This window comes from Lissotriton helveticus, chromosome 6 (assembly GCF_964261635.1).
Source record: "Lissotriton helveticus chromosome 6, aLisHel1.1, whole genome shotgun sequence".
Taxonomy (NCBI): domain Eukaryota; kingdom Metazoa; phylum Chordata; class Amphibia; order Caudata; family Salamandridae; genus Lissotriton; species Lissotriton helveticus.
The window spans coordinates 238,934,987-238,955,528 of NC_136067.1; the positions used below are offsets into that span (position 1 = coordinate 238,934,987).

At 44.3% G+C, this 20,542-nt stretch overlaps 1 protein-coding gene across 3 annotated transcripts in view; it reads right to left on the reverse strand.

Moving 5' to 3' along the window:
• The window catches only part of LOC144762473 (adhesion G protein-coupled receptor F5-like), a 1,325,307-nt gene that overhangs the window by 772,748 nt on the left and 532,017 nt on the right, over positions 1 to 20,542 (reverse strand). For all 3 annotated transcript variants that reach the window (XM_078647685.1, XM_078647687.1, XM_078647686.1), the window contains one exon: positions 4,879 to 5,184. In XM_078647685.1, the coding sequence (XP_078503811.1) occupies positions 4,879 to 5,184 (306 nt within the window). The remainder of the gene's footprint in view (positions 1 to 4,878; positions 5,185 to 20,542) is intronic.

Sequence of the window (20,542 nt, forward strand, 5' to 3'; positions counted from 1 at the left end):
GTTTAAACGACGATATACCATGGCATCAGTTCGCGCAATAAAACAAAGTAAGAAAATGTTATGCACTCACTGCTGCATTGGTATATTATTACCTACTGTCCCAACCAGATTACGATATGAAGACCATATATATTAGTACCTACTAGAGTAATCATCAACGAGTATTTAAAAACACCACGATCAGTGGAGGCAGATATGAAGTATCCTAAAGGCATTACACAGACGCTGTTCCGCATAGTCTTTCCTTTGTACATACCGAGCATAATCCTAGCCCTCTCTCTACTTCCTCCTATATTCATGCACCTTCAAAAGAGGAAGAGGAAACAGCCTCCGCCTACCCAGGGGCAGAGCCAGCACTAGACGTCAGGAATGCTGTAACATGTGGGTAAGAATGGCGGTCGCAAGTGACTTCCCTCGACAACACTATGAAGTAAGTGATCTACAAGTGAAAAATATGTTGTTACTTATTTACAGCTCGGGTGAACTACGTCCCCACGCACCCTGAGGAAGTTAACAAGTATTTGGGTTAAGGTAATTGTTTACTAATACAAAAAACGCCGACTATTTTAGCTGGCCTTGGTATAGCAACTACGTAATTTAACAATGACCCTTTAGGAAAAGATTCATACTTTCATAACTGCATGGAATATACATATCCAGCTGATACACTTTATCCTGATGATTACGATTAATACTATCGTGAAAATTGTCGAGCTAAATTGCGGTAGCCGCAAACTCGCTAAGAAATGTATAATAACCTTTTGGCCTACTGAAACAATACTGCTCTTATTACCTAGGCGATACAGTGTATGGACTGTCATCTACATAACGCACCGCAATTATGTTTGACACCCGACACAGTAGATAACTATTAAGACACACCTCCCCTGTAAAAGCTGAGTCCCAGTATGTCCCCACAATCCCTCTTTACTTCTTTCAACGCTCAATATGCCCGAAAAGAAGCGAATTACGAAGTCAGGTTTTGTAATTCAAAACAGAGTAGACCAGATCTTGTTGTATGCAAATATTAACAATAGAGATGACAGTTTTCCCTATATGCTTCTTTCCCTTTAGGAACCCAAAAAAACGTTCTTAACGAGTGTTGACTAAGGGTATACACTCTATCGATAACTACACAAATGGTGTGAGTATTTTATCTTGTTTTGTCCTGACGAAGGCTCTACAGACCCGGCTGGGCCATAGAGAGCTGAAAAATGTCGACCATTTACTAAGTGATACAGGGCAATCTAGTAACTTGATTGACCAAGGTATCCAACTAATTTTTAACTAACAATACATCTTCTCTTTCCCTTAAAATTCCTCAATTTGGAGAAATATTGTTTTTTAAGTGAGAGCACAAAGTTTTTTCTTTCTTTATTTACCACTTTCCTTTACCTTCCCTCTGGAGGTGTCGCTCAAATTTCTAGACACTGCTATTCAGACCAGAGGTTGCCTTGGATGAGGCAGGCATACAGCACTTTATTGGACACTCGATGACTATGCCATAACGCTGAGTGTGGGGTGGAAAACAGAGATACAACGCAATTTACCGCCAGTGTTTATGAGGGTGTTCCATTATAACCAATGGTCCCACAGCTACAAGTGTCCATTCTCCTTTCTGATTAATAGACTTTACAATGGGGAACTGAATGGACTCCAAATCCTCCTCCCTACTACCTGATTATGTGCCCACTGTCACCCCTGCTGTTTGCGCTTTCCATGGAACCATTTATCTATGCCTTACAGACACCCCCCCGAATAATTCCTTTTAGATCCGACTTTTATTCCCTGAAAATTACAGCATATGCCGACTACATAGCTATCTACTCCACCGATGCGGCAGAGGCATTACAGGGGATAACCAGCAAGGCTGGTAGATTTGGAGCTGTGTCGGGATATAAATTAAATATAAACAAAACTCAAATAGTTGCGAATTACAAACCTGCGGTATCAATATCAGGGATTTGCAGGATTGCTACCTATCTGGGCGTCAAAATCTCATCTAAAATCAGTGAGGTAATTTCAATTAATTATGATGCTCTTTTAAAATCAACTACTCTGTTATTAAAAAAATTGCATAAGCTTCCCCTAAATATTATCGGCAGGATCAATTTGATCAAAATGAAGGTACTTCCCAAGTTTCTCTATTTATTTCGGTCCATTCCGCTATCACTTAGTAACTCTTTTTTTAAGAAACTGGATGGGATATTCAGTAGCTTTATTTGGGGATCTTTAGATAATGGTGGGCTCAATTTCCCCGATTTTAAACTATATTTTTGGGCAACTTTTCTTGGTCGTCTACGGAGTCTACTTAATATGGACACTCAACTTTATTTTCACATATTTATGGGTGAAGTTCCAAACTGATAGATACACAGTTAAGATTTGGTTTAACATCTTGGCATTTTGTAAAATCTCTTTCTTTCATCCTAAACTGTTGTTATGGGGTAATCCGGGACTTCCTGGGATTTTTAATGACGGTATGGCAAATTTTTGGTCTGCTCACGGTATTAAAACTTTAGGGGATCTATATGGTATCCATGGTTTTTGGGATTTTGAGACAGTTAAAAATGTATACAAATTGACAGAATCAATGAGATTTAAATATATTCAAATTTATGATTTTCTTATATGTAAGATGAAGGTACGTGAAATTGCGGACTCTGACATATGCAATTGTTTTTATTCACTTAAGATTAAATCTTTAATTAGTGAAGGTTACAAATGCTTTAATGCGGTGACTGCTCTAAATAAGCGGAGAAATGGAGCACTAAGTTGGGGCTCAACATAACTCCTAATAAGATTGCTGCTTCTTTATGTAATATCAACTCCCTTGTTAAATCTTTGAGTTTAAGACTACAGCAATTTAAAACCACATGTATGTTATATCATACACCTGAAAGGATCTCCAAGTGGTCTACAAATATCTCTTTCAGCGACCGTACTAAATGCCCTAAATGCGACTTAGTGGCTGCAGATTTGGAGCATATGTTGTTTTCCTGCCCGGCTCTGACTGAGTTCTGGTCAGCACTGGACAAAATTCTGAAACAAAAACTGGTTAGATTGCCCCCACTTACTGCACCAATAGTATTATTAGACATACATACCGTCATCACCCCGCAGCAAGCTCTAGTAACTATTTTATTGTCATGCGCCAAATTAACTGTTGCGCGAGCCTGGATCTCCCCGAAGCCCCCCCATATCATGGAATGGTGGTCATTGGTTAATGAAATTCACTCTATGGAGCATGCTTTTGCTAGATTAAGAGGTGTTCGATCATTAATGAAATGTGATAAAATTTGGGGCACTTTTATATAAATTTTGGTTGTAATATTGCAAACTAATCTGGCAAACACCTCTTTGTCTCCTTTTTTTTTTTTTTTTCCTTGCTAGACAAATTTTGATCATTGAACGAATAGTTTATTGTCAGGCTTTATCCCGCAATGCTTTCTTCTATGTTATCTTATTATGCTGTGATTTATATAATACTGATCTGTAAAGAAATCATATCCATTCTGCTACAGTGTGTAGTCCTCCCACCTTGGTATGTCATGTTTTGTCAAACTGTATTGTGTTATTCTTCCTCGTGTTGTCAATAAAAAATATATATCTTTTTTTTTTTCAAAAGGTGTTTGTCCTTGGGGTACTTGCTGACTGATGCTACACATGGGATTAGGTTTGCCTTTGACAGGAGGTATGGTTTAGTGAGGTACATAGTGTAAATCAATGTTGGTGTGAGGAAACAAAAATCTGGCCCTTTGTACATTTATATTATTGTGTGAATCATGCAGAGGATGAAAAGTAGCAGGAACGGCTTTGATGACGTAGAGGCTAACAGGAAGAGCTGTTTTGGGGTGGTCAGTTGAAGAGATTCTTTAACAGGTTTTAAACTACTACAGTGACATTGGAGAGGGCAGCAGCTGAAAGGCTGTGTCTTTACTGGCAGGCAGTGTTTAGATGGGGACCGGTCATCAGTCTTTCTGTCGGTGGTGGACAGGGGAGAAGTGGGCGACGGTCATGGGTTTGCAGTGACATCCGAGGGGTGGTTTTAAAGGCGGGCGGAAAAGCATAACTGCGGATTTCGTGGGGGTGAGAGTAGAGTTAATGGATGCGTTAGTAGCAGGCACGAAGGCAGTGGTGTGTGTGTAGGAGGATGTGTTTGGTGGGTCAGCTGGAGGCAGTGTTATGTAACTTTTCTGTAGGGTGCAGCCGCAGTATTTACTGATATATGTAAATCGCCCAATGAAATGGCAGATGTGACCAATGGAGGAACCAGAATGCTTTTTTTATGGCTGGGATGAGCCCCTGCAGTATGGCGGGTCGCTGGCCTAAGAGCTCTTGACTGACACAAAGAAAGGGGGGTACTTTGCTGGGGGCCCCCTTAAGTTTCGTTACGCTACTGGTTAACAAACAGGTTACCCTTACTTGAGAAGGGCTTTAGACTTAGCAGTGTTATTCCACACCTTTGGCCTCAGGAATTTTCTGTCGACAAAATCTACCAGAATGGGTATAAGAGGCAAGAGTTATGACTAGGAGAAGGGGTGGATCCAAAACACCATTAAGGAGGGTCCAAGATGGCAGGTGTGCATTACCTAATGTAAAAAACAACAACTTCAAGGTTGAATGCATCAGGAAGGCTGTGGGTCTCAAGGCATGCTTGCTTTTTAAGGTGGCAAACAAAACACTAGGATGATGGCTAAAACTTGTGAGCTTCATTATCTTTGCCTTACCCAAATAACAGAAGAGGAATTTAATGCAAAGTATATATTTTGCAAAACAACGTTTTCAGTTCTTTGTTAAATCCAGATAGCATAATTAGAAAATGCTAACAATTTTTTACATACCTTTATCAATCTAAGGTACAAAATGTGTTGTTACCTTTTACAGGTGGGATTGTGGCCGTCACTGTTGTCTGTTTCGTAGTTGTTACTGGTGTTGTAGTGGTCACTGGTATTACTGGTGTTTTAGTGGTCACTGTGGTAACTGGAGTGGTACTTTTCATTGTTGTCATCGGAGTTGTAGGAGGTACTGGTTGACAATACACCCCATCAGGAGGAAATGAGTTGATGCAGTCACAGCCCTTTGGTGAGCTGGAACAGTTGGGCCTTGCAACACAAGTGTCTGAAGGCCAGTTGTATCCATCTTCGCATGAACACTGAACTGTAGTCGTATTTACGTTGCACTCTGAAGAAAATAAAAAAAGAGTTACGCTAGATATGCCTAGGACCTCTGCTAAACTTTAGATAATCCAAATTACTACTGTGGGTTGCTCAACTATATTTCCAGTATGTCACACTTTGCATTAAAATGTGAGCACAATATTCAATTATTTGAAAACAGATAGAACATAATTCGATCTATTCCTCACACAAGTAGAACTTATGTGAACATGCTTTTGATTATGTTCATAGTTTTTACTCAATGTTTCATTCATGATTCAAGTACACTTTTCATGTAAAACAGATTTGCTCTATTCAGAGGGCGGCACTTGGAATTGATTTGGTGTGACTTACGTCCTGTACAACCTGCTGCCGCACAATGTGCCTGCCATTAAAGACCCTTTGCTCAGGTTCTGGTCCGAGCTGCCAGCAAGGGCCTCTAACTAGGCAGAGGACTCTTCAGGACTGGTATAGTACAAGCCAGAGGGATAGAATATTCTAAATGAAACAATGAAAAAATGTAATTCTAAATGAAACAAAGTGAAATAGAACGCCAGGCCAATTGCCCCCCCCTGCCTCAGTTATACTGGCTGTTAAAGGGCTTGAACACACTTTATCTGCCTAAGCCACAGGCAAGGGCATATAACAAAGAGGGACTATAATAAGGGAGAGGGCCTTTTTAAAACCTACTGAGGTTAGAGTGTTCTAAATTTAAAAGGGAGAAACTGCAGACAAAAATTGGATGGTGATTCAGAAGGTCTATACTAGCCATTATTGCACCTGAGCCACACCATTGTCTTCAAGGAAGCTCTTAACACTTCAGTTTTCTGTAGTCCAGAATAGCATGCTCCAGTGGGCTATAAGGCTATTGGAACATTCTGCCCCATAAGGGTGGGAGAAGGAGATTATTAAAAATGCAAAAAATAGTTACAATTATATGTGCAACATTAATGTGCAGTTTATTTTTACATTAATTGATATTAAAAAAATTGCAAAATAGTAAGTAGTCATACTTATTGGTACTAGGCTTCAAAATGTTTAAAATGCAGCTTTTCTTCATAAATGATTTGACAGGGAAATGCTGCAATCGACATGAAAACTGTTTAAAGATTTACCTTTCAATGAATGCCTTTTTTAGTAAAAAGCCCTTTGCATAACTCTGCAAATAGGTTTCTGATTAATAATATACAGGTACATGCATCATTGTTGCCGTTTGCGATTCCTTAATTGCGAAAATTAAGGAATCGCAATTAAGGAATCGCAAACGGCATTGCATCAAAAAATCGCAATTTTTTTAGCGATTCCTTATTATTCCTTAATTGTGATTCACAATTTGCGAATCGCAATTAAGGAATCCCTTCCCATTGATTCCTATGGGCCAAAAGGCCCATAGGAATGAATGGGAAGACAATCTCAATTTGCGATTCGCAATTAACTAATCGCAAATTGAGATTGCGATTTCAAGGGTGCAGGGGTGTCCAAAGGACACCCTGTTGCACCCCTGAAATCAATCTATGCACATATGTTGTGCACACACATGCCCTAAGGGCATGTGTGTGCACAACATGACAGTTTGAAAAAAGCACAAAAATGCATTTTTCAGATTTTTCGCAAATTACCATGAGGTCCAACCTCATGGCAATTTTTTCCTCCTAATTGCGAATTTGCAATTTTTAAAGATGTCATGCATTGCATTTAAGGAATCGCAAATTGCGATTCCTTAAATGCAATCGCATTTTTAGAAATCGCAAAAAATAGCGATTTCTTGTATTTTTGATTGATGCATCCCATATGGTGATTTAGGAATCGCAAACGGCCGATTTTTGCGATTCGCACCGTTTGCGATTCCTAAATCGCTTGATGCATGTGGCTGATAGTCTTGAAATGTTTGCTAAAGAAACTGCATCGATAAATGAAGTAATAGAGAATAATTGCACAAGGTAATGCTTGAATAGAAATGTTAAGCTTTTAACACATCTTTTCCACGTATTATAACGCAAGATGTGGTGCTGAATAATTTCTCATAATAAGTTGAAGTTTCTTTTTTACATAGTACATTGTTTAGATAACATACAATGTATTTTATTAGAAGGTTAAAAATGCAGCCATGTTTGTGAGAAACAAGGTCTGAATCGAAAGGTTTTTTTTATTTTTATTTTTATTTTTTAGTTCAATAAGTTTATTAGAGTTTTAGAAGAGTAAAAATAATTAAAATACAATACATAAGGATACAATTGAGGTAGGGAAAGAAAAGAAATACAGAGGTTCATTATAGTAATTGATCAAATAATAAATAGAACATCTCAATTAATATTCAGATCAAGTACGGAGTAAATAATAACAGATTCACAGTAATGAACCGTACAGACCCTCAAAGGTATCATTATCGGAAAGGCAAGAAATATAGAAGGAAGAGAATGAAACCAGAAGAAGAGAGAAGAAGAAAGAGAGGGACAAGAAGAAGAAGAAAGAGAGGAAAGGAAAAGGATCTACTGTGGCGCTACAAATACATAAAAAAGACAAACAGCAATCAGGTAGACGGCAGACCGGGATACTAATCAACCAAGCCCTTTGAGGCCAAATCCATATATATGTCTAAAGCTCTCCATACATTACTAGAAATAGCGGGGGAGAGGTGAGCCACATCAACAGAAGTGTGTGAACTTCTTAAGAAAGAAACCCATGCCCACCATGTATGATAGGAAACTGAAGAGAAAGACTTCCATTCCATAAGAACCACCTTAACAGCAACCGTTAATAATAGATCTAATAACTGCATATCTACAGCAACGGTAAAGGATCAAGGGAAACCAAAGGCCCCAACAAAATCATGGGCAAGGAAAGCTGGAGATTTGAAAGATTAACATACAATATTTATGTATAAGATCCCAAAAAGGGTTGCAAAAGCGAGCAGTGAAAAAACATATGCGGAAAATCCCCAGCAGCCAAACCACAGCTCCAACAAAGATCATCATCTTTTAAGAGTAGAGTATGTAATCGCACAGGAGTCCAATGAAGAAGATTAACAGAAAAGAATTTAGATTGGAACAAAGAAGGAGCAATTTTATCACAAAGAGAGAGCTTACCAATCAGCTGCCATGTTTCCGGAGAATATGGTCAATAGTTTCCTTATCAAAGTGACGTAGCCACTTCTGTTGTGCAACAGTATCCGAGCCAGAGGAAGTCGATAATACAAATTTATAAATTCGTGAAGCAGTATGACCAGTCTTAAGCCACAAAGAGAATAATGCAATAGTGGGAGAAGTGGGCACCAAATGAACCTTGGCGAGGGCCACTTTAATTTTGAGGAAGGTGTAAAAATCTAAATTCGAGAGCGAGAACTGGCGAGCCAAGGAGGAGAAGGGTAGTGGATCATTATGGTCGTCGTATAAATGACGTACCAACGTAATTCCTTTGGATGCCCAGTATTGTATTAGCGGGGGATCAATAATAAACTTTATTCTAGGGTTATGCCGCAAGGAAGACCATCTTGATTTATGGATCGGGGTAATCACTTTCCTGTCAACAGCTCTAACAGCAGTAATAGTATCTAATACGACAGTACGAGAAAACGGAATAGCTAGTGTGGACGTGGTTGAAAAGGGAGAGACAGGTAGAGGAGAAGAAAGATGTTGTTCAATGCACATCCAAGAAGGTATGTGACCAGGAAGTGAAGAAAACCATAAGGCTCCCTGAGAGGCTAAGAAAGCCACTTGGTATTTGTCCCAGTCTGGAAAATTACAATCACCCAACTCTGAAGGCTTCCTTAAAGACTTATATGCGATTCTGGCCCGTTTATCACTCCAGAGAAATTTAGAAGTAATAGAATCAATCTCCCGAAAGAAGGAGGAAGACCGCTTCACCGGGAGCATTGAAGAAACAAAATTAATGATAGGTGTGATCATCATTTTTAATGTTTGTACCCTACCCCACCAAGAAATATGTTTAGGGGACCAAGTATCTAAAAGACGCCGTACTTTAATTAGGGTCTGAGCCTCATTATAAGCTACAGTATTATAGAGGGTACCGCAGAACCAGATCCCCAAATAGTTGAGGTGTTTTGATTGCCATTAAAACCTGCTGGTCCCATATGTGGTGGGAAGCAATACGCGTTGAGCGGAAACATCTCTCTCTTATCTCTGTTAAGAGTATACCCAGAGACCTTAGAAAAAAGAGCAATAGTAACCGTAATCGCAGGGATAGCGGAAACGATATCATCAGAAAAAATAAGAACATCATCAGCATATGCCGCTGTTTTCAGCAATGCGATCCAAAAGTAAAACCTTTGATGGCCGGGTGGAGTTCAATTAATCTCAGGAGCGGATCAATAGCTAATAAAAACAAGAGCGGGGATAGCGGGCACCCCTGGCGAGTACCCTAATGAAGACTAAAAAAGTCCGAAGTATCACCATTAACTCTAATTTTCGCCCTAGGGTGGGCATAAAGGGACATAACCATGTTCACAAAAGAATCCCCAAGATTATGTGCACGAAGAACAGCATGAAGAAAAAGCCAAGAGACCTTATCAAAAGCCTTCTCGGCGTCTAAGGCTAATGCCGCAGCCGGAAGTGTGGAACGTTTGGCTGTACCTAGAATATGGGAAAAAGTACGGATATTATCCCAGCAAGCCGACCCTTAACAAAACCTGTCTGAGATGGATCAACCAGCACGGGAATATAGGATTCCAACCTCTTAGCTAGAATCTTAGCAAAGATTTTAGCCTCCATATTGAGGAGGGATATAGGACGAAAATTCTTAGGATCAGAAGGATCCTTCCCTTCATTTGGGATTACCACAATAGTAGCATCCGCCGCCGTTTCAGAAACCACACTCTGTTGAATAAATAAGTCAAAAATACCTTTAAGACGGGGAACCATAGAAGGGAGAAAGGTTTTATAGAACAAAATGGGAAAACCATCCGGACCAGGGGCCTTGCCAGATCGAGTGGATTTAATTGCCTGGATAATCTCATCATGTGTAATCGGGGTACCCAATTTCTCCCCATCTTCCATTGATACAGATTTAAGAGGAACAGATTTTAAGAACTCCTGACAATCCACAAAAGACGACTGATTAGTGGGGGTATATAAATTATTATAGAAATCACGAAAGACCTCAAGAATCTCTTTAGATTGAAATTTCTTACTACCAGAACTCTCAGTGATAGAAGCAATTTGAGAGGACCTAGAACTATACTCTGAAACTTTAATGTGGTCGCTAGGATCCTACCGCCCGATTTTTGAAAAGAAGCCGTTTCGATTTCTGGGCCTTACCCCCAATATGCGCCCTCCTAGGAACAATAGAATTATAGGAATATTTCACATTTTTAATGGTTTGCAACAGTTGCTTATCTCTAGATTGACGAAAAAGAAGTTCATGTTGTTGAATACTATCTGATAGAACAACAAGTTCCTTCTTGAGATCAGCATTTCTCTTCGCCATAATTTTAATGATTTGCCCATGAAGAGTACATTTAAATGCGTCCCATGAGACCACAGGGGAGCTAACGGAACCTTCATTTTCAGAAAAGAAATGCTGAATTGCAGATTGTATGGCCTGAATTTGTGTGTACTTGTAAAGCGCACTGCGACTCCATGGAGTATCCTGGCGCTGAAGACCGCTGGGGAACCCGTCCTGGTTTTCCCTGTGAGATGGTCCCTTTCTGGGTATCTCCAAGGTGAAACCAGGCATCCCCGGCGTCTGTGGGGGGCCGCTGTAGAGATGAGGCAAGCTTAATGCCCAGAGTTGCCGAGTGTGTTCCCTGGTTAGAGTAGGCACCGAGGCGAGAATTATCGAGTCCGTTTTGACCCTGGTCCACGACCCTGCCACGTCGGGAATTGAACCCTGGTCCTGGGCCGTTCTCTGCTTACGGGTCTGCCGCCTCTAACCAGTGAGCCACACCACTCCACTGTAATTTCCTAGGAGCAAAACTTGACAAAGAGAAGGAAACCGCCGCATGATCTGAGACAAGAATAGGATGAATGTACGGTGAAGACAAGGATGGTACTAAGGATGAATGCACTAAGAGATAATCAATACGAGAAAATCTAGAATGAGGAGAGGAGAAAAGGAAAATTCACTACCCGTAGGGTTATGAAGACGCCAACTTTCTTGAAGATTAGCAGAAAAGCACATATTCAACAATTGCTTGTGGGATCTAGGGGGGCGGAAGGAAAAAGCCGAGTTTCTATCCAAGATAGGGTCCAAAGGCAAGTTAAAATAACCCCCAACTATTAGATTGCCATTATGCTGTAAGTGAGCAAGAACTTTAATAATCTTTTGTCAAAAAACAGGGTCATCATTGTTCGGCGCATAAATATTCATAACATAAAGATCCAAAATCCCATCAGATAACTTCGATAGAAGCCACCGGCCCTCAGAATCCTGTTCAGTAGAAATAAACGATAACCCGGAATTCCTAGATATAAGTGTTATCACACCATTCTTTTTGCCAAGGGCGTCCGAACAAGCCACATCCAGAACCCATTCTTTCTTTAACCACAAAGCCTCCGTACGGGAGACTTTCATCTCCTGCAATAGAACCAAGTCTGCAGATAAAGATTCACCATAATGTAGAATTTTAGCTCTCTTGACCAGATGATTCAGTCCCTTAACATTAAGGGAAATCACATTCAAACCAGGCATCATTCAACCACAAAAGCAATTAAAATGAAACAAACATAACAGCAACAATGAGGGAGAGAAAGCGAGCGTCGTCACACCACAAAAGGGCGGCCGCTCCCAGCTTCGAAACACAGAACACCGGAGCTACTCACAGACCGCCATCACGTTGCGGCGCGCAAGCCACGCCCGCCTGAATCGAAAGGTTTTGAATGTAGTCACAATTGCAAATACTGTTTCACACTACATGATAACTGTCTGTAGTTCATTGTTCAATACGTGGGAAAGAAAGAGGAGAGCCTATTGTTAGAAGAGTCCTGAAAGCCAATTTTATGAAAGGAGGAAAGTTAGCATGGACTGCAACATTTATTTTTAACTTTTTATATTAGTGTGTATTCCTGGAGTTGGTTATACCCGTTTTATCCCATTTTATCCCACACATCTATACCGGCTCCTGAGGCTGAAAGCGGATGGCTTCATGCTGGATACAAAAAGCTGATTTATAACCTTTTTGAACTTATTGTGATTGCTACTGCTACTGCATGATTATTTTGCTTAATTTACTTGGGACTCTTGAGTTCCAGAAACTTCTCTGTATGGGAAGTTATGCTGATATTGATTGATTGAATTTTACCTTTATGCTCTATCTCACTCTTCCTCGTGAGCTTGAACTCTTTGTGGGCTCTAGCACAATGTCCATCCCATTCTCAGAATATGTATTATTTCCTTTACGGATATAAACATAATTTTATGATCAATTCTTTGAACTAACTGAAATATTGAACAAATTGAATAAAGAACAAGAGATTTTACTAAACCTTTGTTGAAAATAAAACTCTTCAATGTCATTTAAACTCTCATTATTCACTTATGTGATAACTAGCTTCTGAGTCTCATGAACAGCAGCCAAGATCCGTCGACCATGTTCTTAGAATGGAGGAAGACAAAAGAAGAACCTCCGTTTTATAGAGAAGAATAAAATAGAGAAGAAGCGGGACCAACTCTGTGAGTGAGATGATAAACCATATTATTTAAATTAATTCTCGCTCCTGCAGGTGTATGCATTAATTTTTAAAAAGCAGCCTTTCAGGACACACAATAGATAAAAACTCCTGCAGCTGCAAAGCTTGTGTGCTTTTCCCATCTTCTATTAGGTGTGTCTCATAGTTGCAGCCATGTCCACGGCCAAGGCAGTTTCTACAAGGAGTAAACATGTACAGCAGGAACTGTGAGAGTAGGAAGAAGTCAGCTCTATTCTCTCTCAGCTCATCCAAACCAATTTTCTTCTGGTGGCAGAGCAGATGGAGACACAGGAGCTCAGTGGAATTACCGCTCCCTACTTGTGAGGCTCTAGTGACTTAGTGAGCTACGGGAGTAGAGAGTGGGTGAAGCTTGCTGTCTGCCCTCATTCAAAGTCTTTCCTCCCTTATTCTCTTGCCCAATCCACAAATCTTGACTATAGGCGAGAGAGAGAGAGAGAGAGAGAGAGAGAGAGAGAGAGAAAGAGAGAGACAGAAAGAGAGAGAAAAAGAGAGACCAATTACAGTGGCGGGCAGTCCGCCACCGCCGGGCCTGCGGTGACGACAGCTGTCCCGGCGGTGGCAGACCGCCCGCCATCAACCTGAATATTCCCACCGCCACATCAGGAGGACCTTTTCCGCCCGCCTTGCGGGACACGGTACAATGGGGCAATGGCAGCGGTGCCGTGCAGGCACCGCTGTGGGCATTACAATGCCTGCCTTTTTTGGCAGAGATCCCGCCGCAAAAAGACAGGTGGAGAATACCTTAGGGGGCCCCTTGCGGGACCCCGGGGGGTAGGGTGCTGTACTTGGGGGGAACCTATGGTACCACTCTGCATTTGCATATACAAGGTGGCAGGCACCGCGCGGCGCCTGTCACGTTGTACATTCAAATGCGCAACATGTATTTTTACATTGTGGCGGGTGCTCACGCCCCCCGCAATGTAAAAATACAGGATGCACCCGCCAGTGTGGCGGGCGCATCCTAATTCGTATAGCGGGACCACCGCACCTATGGCGGGCGGTCCCTTTTGCAGCTGCGATCCGCCCACCATCGTAATCGGCCCCTAAGATACTATAAAATTGTACAACGACAGCAGCAGGCCTATACAAATATGTATCCCTGCTATCGCCATACTGTCTTGAATGAAGCTATCAGCATTCCACTGTTCTAATTTCTGTTCATAGATACTTGCCACCAATCTCCTGATACTTGCTACTATAATTTTGCATATATTCTGTCCCCTAATAAAAGCTGATAAAATGTAGTCCAGTTTTCTTTTGTGTGTTCAGCTTTGGCAGAAACTGCAAGTGGAACCCACAAAATATCTCTAACACTAGCAGTGAATGAGTTGAACAATCCTTCTAAAACTAGTGCCTGTTGTTCATGGAACAACGCAACTAGATACTCTTGTGAATTCACTTCCATGTTTTCTTCTTTCATTCACAGGTTGGCAGTTTCAACTTTCTTGTTGTTGTGCTTATCAGTATTTGTTTATTAAGTTTTCAACACATTATTACAAGTATAACTCTTAATATGAAATTCAAAAGGAAAAGCTGCATAGTGCAGAGTAGGATACATACTCATAATATTCAAACTTTCTTTTTCCACAGACCAGTATTAGAAACATCTCTTATGAGTAGTGACCTATACCAGATTATCTATATGTACAGTATTAAACAGGGAAGGTACAAGAGAACACAATTCTAGCAATTATAGAACTCTATGTACTGTTTACCCATTGATCAACACCAATCCCATTACGCCTTGCACTACAGTGGAATAATAGAGAAGGCTAGACATATATCAAATTTCTCAATTAAACATTATGATAAAACCGGAAAGGAATCTATATGGAATCGTAGATATGTGCCTATCTGTTGGACCTGGGGTCTCCAGATCACATAGGGTAGCCTGGCCCAGTATAAGACAGTCAATCCTAGAGGCAAAAGTGTTAAGTTTGCGTCACACCCTTACAAAAACTCAGCGTCCATCCACCAAAAATAATGACACTACGCCGTAATTTATAAAAATAGGAAAAGCTTTATCTTCCCTTAAATTAGTTTAGCTGCTGCATGTATTCAATTCCGCTAGCATTTAGTCTACTTTCCAGTTACACTTGTTTCTGAGAACCTATGAGAAGGCATAGGACAAGCTTCAAAGACAACCCTTCCTTGTATTTAAACTGTGAGGTTGTGAATTGGATATACTCCTAAAATCAGTACATTTCCTAATAGGAAAGAAGTTAGATTCTGAGGTTATTCAGTTACAGTAATACTCTGAAAAGAAAGGAATTTATCATTTAACCGCCTAGCATGCTAACTGCGGATCAAGAAAGAACATCATTACATTTCCTCAGCACATTCTCTATTCCTTTGCTTGAGGTCATTGATCAGTTTCCCCTTTCACTCAAGCCTTTGAAATTCTAAAGGGATTCACCCCTTTAAAGGGGCAACTCCCAACACAGTCAATCACCAGGTAGAGGAGTTTGTCCACTCGATGTGCATTGACCTCGTGTCTCTCTCAGCGCAAGCCTCAACCCCCCTCGAGGGTCACCCAGTGCACCAGACTCAGGACAGCCTAGAACCACTCGGTATGGCTCCTGAGCGCTCAGCTCAGTTGGATTCTCCCCTCCGGCTCTCCTGTAAGTTTCTTCGATTCCAGCCGGGGAGAGGGGTAGAGAACAGGCTGATTACCACTTGGCTCAACTGGGGACCCCAGAGCTCTGTCGGGCCTCTGTCAAGCCCAATCCCCCACCTTACTTGATGTCAGAGGCGGCAATGAAGGTCCGGTGAGCTCCGTAGGCGGTGCCTCCCAACTCCGTCTTCCGTCGTTTTCCTCAGCTGTCAGGGCCCTTTGCGGCTGGTACACGGAAGGGGATCTCCGCCGACTTCGATTGGCGACGCCGTCTCCTGGTGTCCCTTCCCTTCCGGTTGCCGAGGAGTAGGGAACCTCCCCAGGATCGACCTCCTACGAGCTCATCCCGCCTCCCTGCGCTCTTTCCTGACAGCGCTGGGCGGGACTTCACTCGTTTACGCCACTGTTCTCCTGACAGAGAGTGCGGCACCTCCCCTCTCCGTGCCGGTCCACCACAGTGGGACAGCGGCCCCCTCTCCCCTGCTCACACGCTCACCAGACCCAGCAACGGACTTCAGCGGATCCGGCACCCGGCAGCACCACCAGGTACACGCTAAGCTAGCCGGGGGCTGTGGCAGTCAAGGGGGGGGTAAGACCCGCGTTGGAGGGCAAGTTCTGAGGAGCGGTGATAGGATAAAAGGAGTCTGGGTTTCCGACGTCACCTGTGGCAGTTCATCAGAGTAAAGGAGGGGTGATTGAAGAAGATTAGTCTCAGTTCCCTTCAGGGCAAGATAGTTCTCACCACTCCTCTTGTCGGCTGGTATGCCCTGACTCCCTACCACCAGATTTCCTCTCAGGGAAGCGTTGAAGGAGGGTAGAGGAGGGATTTACTCCCAGTCGAGGGCAGTAGGGCTAGATCCAGGAACAGGGGATAATGTCAAACATGAGGGATCAGCAGCCCCAAGGGGTAGTCAAAACCCTCCCACATTGCACTAACCTCCCTGCCCAGTAGCCTAAACTCCTCACTGCACTCTCACTCTGATACCGACTCTAAAATGGCCGCCCTAGTACTGACCTTTTTATAGGCTAACCTCAGGCTTCCAGAACCAGCTGGAAGGTTCTGGAGTTCTCCTATGTTGTTCTATGGGTCTATTCCTTGAGGTAACAGTCATGGCAGTTATAAGCCACCATTTTGTGAAACTAAATTCTCCCTCAGAAAAGGAGGGAATTCTGGGCCTATGTGGACTATAGGGTCAAGGAGCACCTGACCCCCTAGGACAACATCAAAAAGTTCCAGTGGACATTAAAAATGAAAGGTTTGAGGGGTAAAAAGGGGACAAAAATAAATAAATAAAAGGAGGGACCACCCAAAGGGCTGACAGGTCTAACACGCGTCCCCCCCAGCTGAAAGTGGGGAGAGCTACACAACCCCTTGGGAGTCCTCATCACTAAGACGGAAATACCTAGAGAGACCATCTGCATTGGCGTGGTCCACTCCAGGCCGATGTTCCACCCGGAAGTCCACTCCCTGTAGGGAGATGGACCATCTCAACAACTTGGGATTCTCCCCCTTCATTTGCATCAGCCAACAAAGGGGTCGATGGTCGGTCTGAACCAGGAAGTGCGAGCCAAACAGGTATGGCCGCAACTTCTTCAGAGCCCATACCACTGCCAAAGCTTCCCGCTCAATTGCACTCCACTTCTGTTCCCGGGAAAGCAGTCTCCTAGATAGAAAGACAACAGGTTGATCCAGACCCTCTTCATTGAGTTGCGATAACACTGCCCCAATGCCATGCTCTGATGCATCTGTCTGGACGATGAACTCCTTGGAGAAATCGGGGGCCCTCAGGACCGGTGCTGCACACATTGCCTGTTTCAACTTCACAAAGGCTTGCTGACAAGCCTCCGTCCAGACTACCCGTCGAGGTTGTTTCTTTGAGGTGAGCTCAGTGAGGGGCGCCACAATAGTGCCATACCCCTTCACAAAGCGACGGTAGTAACCTGTGAGGCCCAGGAAAGCTTGGACCTCAGTTTGGGTCTTGGGGGGTTCCCAGGCCATGATTGCCTCAATCTTTGCCTGGAGGGGCTGCACCGCTCCCCTGCCCACCAAGTGGCCTAGGTACACAACCGACCCCTGCCCGATCAGACATTTGCTGGCCTTGATTGTCAAGCCAGCTTGTTTCAGGGCCTGGAGAACAGCTTGTAAGTGACACAAATGGTCCTCCCAACTGCTGCTGAAGACAGCTATGTTATCCAGATAAGCAGCGGAGAAAGCCTCCATTCCAGAGAGGACCTGGTTCACCAACCGCTGAAAAGTGGCAGGGGCGTTCTTGAGCCCAAAGGGCATCACACAGAACTGGTAGTGGCCCTCAGGCGTGGAGAAGGCTGACCTTTCCTTTGCTCAATCTGTAAGGGAGATCTGCCAGTACCCTGAAGTAAGATCAAAGGTACTCAGGTATTGAGCAGCTCCCAGCCGGTCAATAAGTTCATCCGCCCTAGGGATTGGATGTGCATCAGTCTTGGTCACTGAGTTAAGTCCCCGGTAATCCATGCAGAACCTCAGTTCTGGAGTGGTGCCGGTGGGGCAGCTTTTGGTACCAGAACCACCGGACTGGACTAGGGGCTACTAGAAGGTTCAATGACTGCTAGCTCCAGCATCTTGGTAACCTCACCGTGGATGCTGGCCTTCACCTTGTCGGACAGCCGGTAGGTCTTAGACTTCACTGGTGGGCTGTCTCCTGTGTCCACATCATGGGTACACAGGTGGGTCCTTCCCGGGACAAGGGAGAACAACGAGGAGTACTGCTCCAAGACCTGGCGGCAGTCCCCTTGCTGCTCAGGAGTTAGGGATGGGGAGAGAATCACTCCCTCCACCGAACCATCCTTTTCCTGAGACGAAAAGAGATCAGGGAGAGGCTCGCTTTCCGCTTCCTCTGCTCAATCAGTCACCATCATCAAGATGACCTCGGGCCTCTCATGGTGGGGTTTGAGGCGATTGGCATGCAGCACCCGTAAGGGTTGTCGAGGGGTCTTGAGATCCACCAGGTAGGTGGCCTTACCCTTCTTTTCCACCACCTCAAAGGGGCCTGTCCAGCGATCCTGGAGGGCACTTAGCTCCCCAGGTTCCATCACCCACACTTTCTGGCCAGGCTCCAACTCCACGGGGTGAGCGTTGTGGTCATACCACTCTTTCATCACTGCTTGGCTGGCTTCCAAGTTGTCAGAAGCTTGCTTCCACAACTTTGCCATTTGGCTCCGGAAGGCCAGCATGTAACTCACCACATCCTGGGGAAGCTTTCTGGGAGACTTTTCCCATCCGTCCTTCACCAGGCTGAGAGGTCCACGCACAGGGTGCCCATACAGAAGCTCGAAGGGGCTGAAGCCCACTCCTTTCTGTGTCACTTCCCTGTAGGAAAACAGCAAACAGGGTAGGAGGACCTCCCATTTCCTCCGCAGGCTCTCAGGCAGACTTCTTATCATGCCTTTCAAGGTCTTGTTGAACCTTTCCACCAGACCATTGGTCTGGGAGTGATAAGGAGTGGTGAACCGATAGGTAACTCCACACTCCTTCCACATAGCCCGCATGTACGCTGACATGAAGTTGGTCCCCCTGTCGGACACAACTTCCTTGGGGAAACCCACTCGGGTAAAGATTCCCATTAGGGCCCTAGCCACTACAGGCGCAGTGACAGTCCTCAGAGGAATTGCCTCTGGGTACCGCGTGGCGTGATCCACCAGAACCAGGATAAACCTGTGACCAGCTGTAGTTGGTGGATCCAATGGCCCCACAATGTCGATGCCCACCCTTTCAAAGGGGGTGCTAACGACTGGAAGTGGGTCCGGGGGAGCTTTCCGCTTCACCCCTGTCTTCCCACTGGCTTGGCAGGATATACATGTCCGACAGTATGTGTCGGATGCCACTTTCATCTGAGGCCAGTAAAAGTGGGGGACAAGCCGGGCAAAGGTCTTGTCCTGTCCTAAGTGTCCTGCCAATGGAATTTCATGAGATAGTTCTAAAAGAAAGGCTCGGTACCGTTGAGGGACTACCAAGGCCCGTGAGGAACCAGGCAAAGGTACCTTCGGTTCACTGTAGAGGAGTCCATCCTCCCAGTAAATATGGTAGTTCCCAGCAACGTTCCCTGCTGCCTGGGCTTCAGCCTGTCGCCTCAGTCCCTCAAGGGTAGGGCACTCCTTCTGGCCCTTACAAAACTCCTCCCTGGTAGGCCCTCCTTCCACATGCCACTCAGCATGGATAGGTAAGTCCTCCAGGGAGACTACTTCCCCCTCCATGTACTCCTGGTCCACCACCGCAGGTGGCCGATCTGTCTCATGGGGCATGGAAGCAGAAGCAGGCTACTCCTGTCCTCGGTTCTTCCCCTTTTTGGCAGCGGGCTGGGCCATTTATTCCAGGCTCCAGCCAGGGCGAACTCCCCCTCCGGGTAGTCGCGGACCTTGTGCTAGCACAGGCCCAGTCAGGTGTACCCAGCATCTCAGAATGAGTACGGTATTCCACCTTCTTCTAAGCATTGTGCTCCATGTCATTCCCCAACAGACAATCGACTGGCACGGCAGGGCTTACGGCAACTCGAAGTGAACCTGCAACCCCTTCCCACTCAAAGGGAACCTCGGCCACAGGGTAGTGGCCCAATCTGCCGTCAGCGATCGCGGCGGGGTGGAGTACATGTGGAATCACCTGCTCTGGAGACACCAGTTGACTCCTTACCATAGTCATACTGGCTCCTGTGTCTCTTAGAGCCTCCCCTCTTTGGCCATTGATGGTGACCCACTGCCCATACTTTACAGTATTTGAGGGCACCTGGATCTTAGGAACCATCTCCCGATCTCCCAGGGACACTAAGGTGACACCCGCCCACTCACCCCCCTTATCTAAGGGCAACTCCTCCCCGAGCACTACACTAGCTACTCCCGGGGCTTTTCCTCCGGTGGGAGGGGGTAGTCTTTTTGGGCATTTGACATCTCCCTTATAATGTCCAACACCACCACACTCAAAGCAGTGGACAACCCTTGGCTGCTGACTTTGGCCAGGGTGAGGGTTTCTGGGTGGGTTAGCCTTAGGGGTGAATCCTGTTCCCTTTCCCTGGAAACTGTTTTGGGGGCCTTTTGAGAACTCCCTCTTTTAATCTCCCCCCTCTTTCTTCTGGGGG